The sequence below is a fragment of the Rosa chinensis genome, chromosome 4, assembly GCF_002994745.2.
Source record: "Rosa chinensis cultivar Old Blush chromosome 4, RchiOBHm-V2, whole genome shotgun sequence".
NCBI lineage: Eukaryota > Viridiplantae > Streptophyta > Magnoliopsida > Rosales > Rosaceae > Rosa > Rosa chinensis.
In genome coordinates this window covers 51800759-51805103 of record NC_037091.1, presented here as the reverse complement: position 1 = coordinate 51805103, position 4345 = coordinate 51800759, and the positions used below count along the sequence as shown (strand labels likewise).

General features: G+C 34.0%; 1 protein-coding gene across 1 annotated transcript; it reads right to left on the bottom strand.

Annotated features, from left to right (window-relative positions):
* Positions 1-2168: 2168 nt before the first annotated feature.
* Positions 2169-3399, bottom strand: LOC112198385 (stress-response A/B barrel domain-containing protein HS1). Its single transcript, XM_024339499.2, has 2 exons — positions 3206-3399; positions 2169-2522 (listed from the first exon to the last, which is right to left on the bottom strand). Exons 1-2 carry the CDS (start codon positions 3343-3345, stop codon positions 2333-2335), a joined length of 330 nt encoding a protein of 109 aa, XP_024195267.1. The 5' UTR covers positions 3346-3399; the 3' UTR covers positions 2169-2332.
* Between the last annotated feature and the right edge of the window lie 946 nt (positions 3400-4345).

Below are 4345 nucleotides of genomic sequence, written 5' to 3'. Positions count from 1 at the left end.
TCATTCCTTTTTGGTAGAATGATCAAATTACTCAATTTCACTTGAGAAATAATGCTTAATTATTAAATTCTTGTAAAATGAGGGCCATAATCAAATAAAAAACAACGAAGAATGAGGTTCATTCTTTTTTGGTACAATGATCAAATAACTCAATTTCACTTAAAGTGATGCTTAATTATTAAATTCTTTTAGAATCAGCGGCATAATCAAATTTCAGGAACAGTCCTATGTATATTTTTACCCTATATGGCTGTATAGACCAAGTATTGCCAACACGATTATGCTTCAGTTGAGTACCTTCCACATCATATCCAATCTCGTTTCTGGTTTCTTCCAACATCTCCCATATTTACATTTCAAGAGATACAATTGTTTTCAGAAAGTTTAATGTTAATCCAACACCAAAACTGGAATGTACGTGTTAATCTTATTCTGATGATGATCTTACAACTTGGGCATGCATTATGCGTGGTTTATTCACAAGTTATGCGTAGTTTATTCACAAGTTATGCATCTAATTCATTTAATTTGAAGAACAATGATAACATCCTTAACTGCAATATAACATCATTATATTATGTTTGAACTTTGAACTTTGAGATCGGTCTAACTCATTTTGAATCAAAACAGAGGTACAGATAATCCAAACTTGGAGTATTTTGTTGAATAAGTGATTTAACCACTAAACTAAATGCTATTAGCAACCAAACCCAGTGCCTTGCGAAACTGATCGATCATTATTTTTTTTGTGAATAAAATGAAACCAATTATTTTCACTTCGAATACAAACTATGTGGATTAATGCCAAGCCTTATGAATAATCAAGTTCCAGAAATGCAAACCTTGTCTGCAGTATGCATTGCTCTACCAACGAATGAATCAGATCGAACTAGAAAACCAAAAGAACACTTTTTGTGAACAATTATTCGGTATGAATATGACAAACACTGTTACAATCCGCCATCTCATTCAGTAGTTCAAGCCAAATCGACACTAGCTGTAACGTTGCACATGATTGAATAAGTAGTGAAACAGATGGTCTTTGCTTTCAATTTAAGCAAAAAACCAAGTGATCATGAACAGAAACACAAATGGTCGGAGTATAGACCACGTACTGAATGAAGTAACTGCTCCACTGCATTAAATTGAATTTATAGTATTTACAAAAACACCTTCAAATTCCAACATGACAAAATGCACCTTGAAGAACTAGATGAGACCCTTTAGTAGTACATGAAATTGTACCACTCGATCAGTTCAAGCCAACAACAAAATCACAAAATGGTTTCCTCTTCTTTCTCAATAGGTTCCATTGTGCTAATGCGTTTTTTTTTTTTTTTTTCCTGGACAATGTTCTAATGTCTTCCTCGGTTCTGACTACCACTACGCCCTCTGATGCTTTTACCATAGATAAGGATGTTTGGTCCAATAGCAGAGTCACTCTTTCCGAGTTCAAATCATGTTTTGATCAATTCCCTCTTTCACAGCCTTGCCAAGAACACTATAGAGTAGACTTTGCATGTTCAAATGCTACAAAGACGAGCCAGCAAACAATCAAGTGGCAAAAGCAAACAAATATTCCTCAATTGAAGAATGCATACAACTTGTGTTCCAGGCCATACAATAAAGCCATTGCTGCTCTCAAGGAAGCCAAAAAGAGGTCAGGTCTGGTAACTATAATGTAAGCCTTGCACGTGAAGACAGATTCGAAGCCATAAGCAAGTACTAGTCATGATTTAACCACTATCTTTAGTAATATTTTAGCTGTTTCTTTTTGGGATTCTGGTGAAATGATAATCAACATTATGCTATATTTGGTTGTTGTTAGAAGAGGGTATTACATATGCTTTACGAGGACATGGGGCTTCATGGCTCTTTCCAAACCTCCATATATTGGCATTGCATTAGGTTTAGGATATACAATCTTTGCTATGTAGAGCTGCACTGTCATGATCTCAATTCTTAACATAAGCCTTTTCTGAAGTTTTACTATGTAAAATGTAATAGGAAAATGTCTTTACAGTTAGTTTGGATTAAATAAAATCACAAGAGTGCAAGAACCACACAAAATATTGTAACTTCAATTAGACCAGTGCCATATTAGAGTATAACAAATATCAAACAAACTCAATAGCATCAAAATCATAAATAAGAAACACAGTGAAAAATTGAAACACAACCAACAAAATGATATTAGCCCATCTATTTCATTATTGATTATTGTGATTTTCATAAAGCATATCGAACACACTCGAATGAAGTGTACATTGAAAATAAGTTCAATTTTATTAAGAGCAATAGGCAGGATGAAAGGGACCTTTGTTCTTCAGATTCAGACACAAACTGTAGTGGGTTTGTAATCAAACACAAGGACTTTCTCCAAATGGGAGAGGAACAAGTTAGCGAACTCAACATGGGCAGGATGAGCTACATACTCCGCAACAGCCTCAGTACTCTTAAAGCTGGACTCGAAGATATGAGTGAAACCTTGATGCAGGTTCTCAATGCTCAAGTCCTTTCCCCTGATCACATATCATTCATAAAATTATAATAAGTACATATGCAGACATGCTAATTAACAGAAACTTCTCTAACCCCTGAAAAAAATTCAAGAGTGCACTTGTTGTGAAAAAGTTTTAAGATGCAGGACTTCAAGACAAGTAAGATAGTCAGTCATGTCTAAAATCCCATGAAAGCTAAAGAACTTTATCAGTGTCAATGATTGGCCTTTCAGTTAGAGGAACTACTTGATCAAAATGTTTTACGTCCACCTACAATAGCTGGAAATTTGGGATTATGTCATTCCCAGTTTCCCACAATTTTATACCAAATATGAAAATAGTGAAACTGGCAACACCAGCCGGGGTTAAGCTAGAATTTGAGTTTCTGGCAAAAACTCAGCTCCCATTTTAAGTACAAATTTAGCTAAACTTCGATGCTTGAACCCGTCTAGTAGTACTCAAATCCTTTTTAGGCATCAAACTTTCAGTGATTTTGTTCCTCTCAGAAAAATAGGGGATTAATTTTGGCTATTGGTGCCAAAAGGTCTTAGCTTTTGATTTGATTCCTACATTGGATCAACAAAGCAAGCTAAACCCAAAAGGATTGGACTTTTGAAAATCAACGAGAATCTTCATCAGTTGAAGATCTGAGATTCAAAAACCATATCACAAGTGAGTGTTAAGGAAAATAGTATAGTGGGTACCAGTGGAAGGACTCCATGGGATCAATGAGATTGACGAGGTTGGCATAGCCTTTGATTAGTTGGTCAATCTGAGACTCAGAGACTCCTTCTTTGAACTTGGCTAGCACTACATGCTTCACCACTCCCTTTGCTTCCTCCATCTCTCTCTCTCTCTCTCTCCTAGTTTTTCTCTCTGTCTTAGAAGAGCTATCTTGTGCTCACCGCACAACGCAACATTATTAATAGACTTCTTTTTAATTGGTTTTCAAAGAAAATTTTCTTGTATTTTAATTAGAGTTATAAATTCTTAAATATGTAATTGCTACATATTTACATACATGAAAATTGGAGCACAATAGATATCACTTACTAGAGCAAAATTATGAAAAACAAAAAAAGAACAAAACAAAAATTATCAAGAGGCGAAGAGAGAAGTATAGTTTGTAGTTTTTAAATTATGTTATCTTAAAAAATAAAAATAAAATTTAAAAGAAATACACAATTCTCTACACCTAGTGTACAACAGTGATGCTGATGCCACGAGTGCTATGTTATATCTTTGACAAATATTGTCTTCTATACTATATTTAAGAGAAGAGGATTTGCTCACCATAACTGAAATTTTTTATTTTTATACCCCTAAAATATTAAATAACTTTATATATCTTTTTAATTGTCAAAAATACAAAAGTCAAAACTTAAATAAATAATTAATAAGAATATTTATTATTTTCATAAACTAATTACCCACTTCTAGTGTTATTTATATTTAATTGTATTTAAATCTAGTTATGACTCTTAGCCCTAATTAAAGAATTCAAACTATCAGGCGGCGTTTTTATTGGAGAGAAGAAACAGAAAGGACGTGCAAGGTATCGTCACCAACCCTCTTGCCCTCTCATTCAAAAAAGAATTATGCAGAATCTTAAGATCAAAGAGACTTTCATAGCTTATCTTAAGTTTCGAGGTTAGGCAACTGCCTAGACTCGCCTAGATAATGTAAATTGTAAAAGACGAGTGGTCATTCACCGAACGGTAAAACGATAGAAAGAAACACACGTGTATCGGGGTTGACGTCAAACACGTTTAATGCACAGCAGTATATTTATGAAAACTGCGTTTTTTTTTTTAATTTATTTTTTATGGTCTAGTGCACTATCT

Excerpts from the sequence above, each read along its gene's own strand:
- LOC112198385 (XM_024339499.2), bottom strand. The coding sequence starts at position 3,345 with ATGGAGGAAGCAAAGGGAGTGGTGAAGCATGTAGTGCTAGCCAAGTTC. Across the intron at positions 2,523-3,205 it reads CCCATGGAGTCCTTCCACTG|GGGAAAGGACTTGAGCATTG; the intron begins GTACCCACTATA and ends ATATGTGATCAG.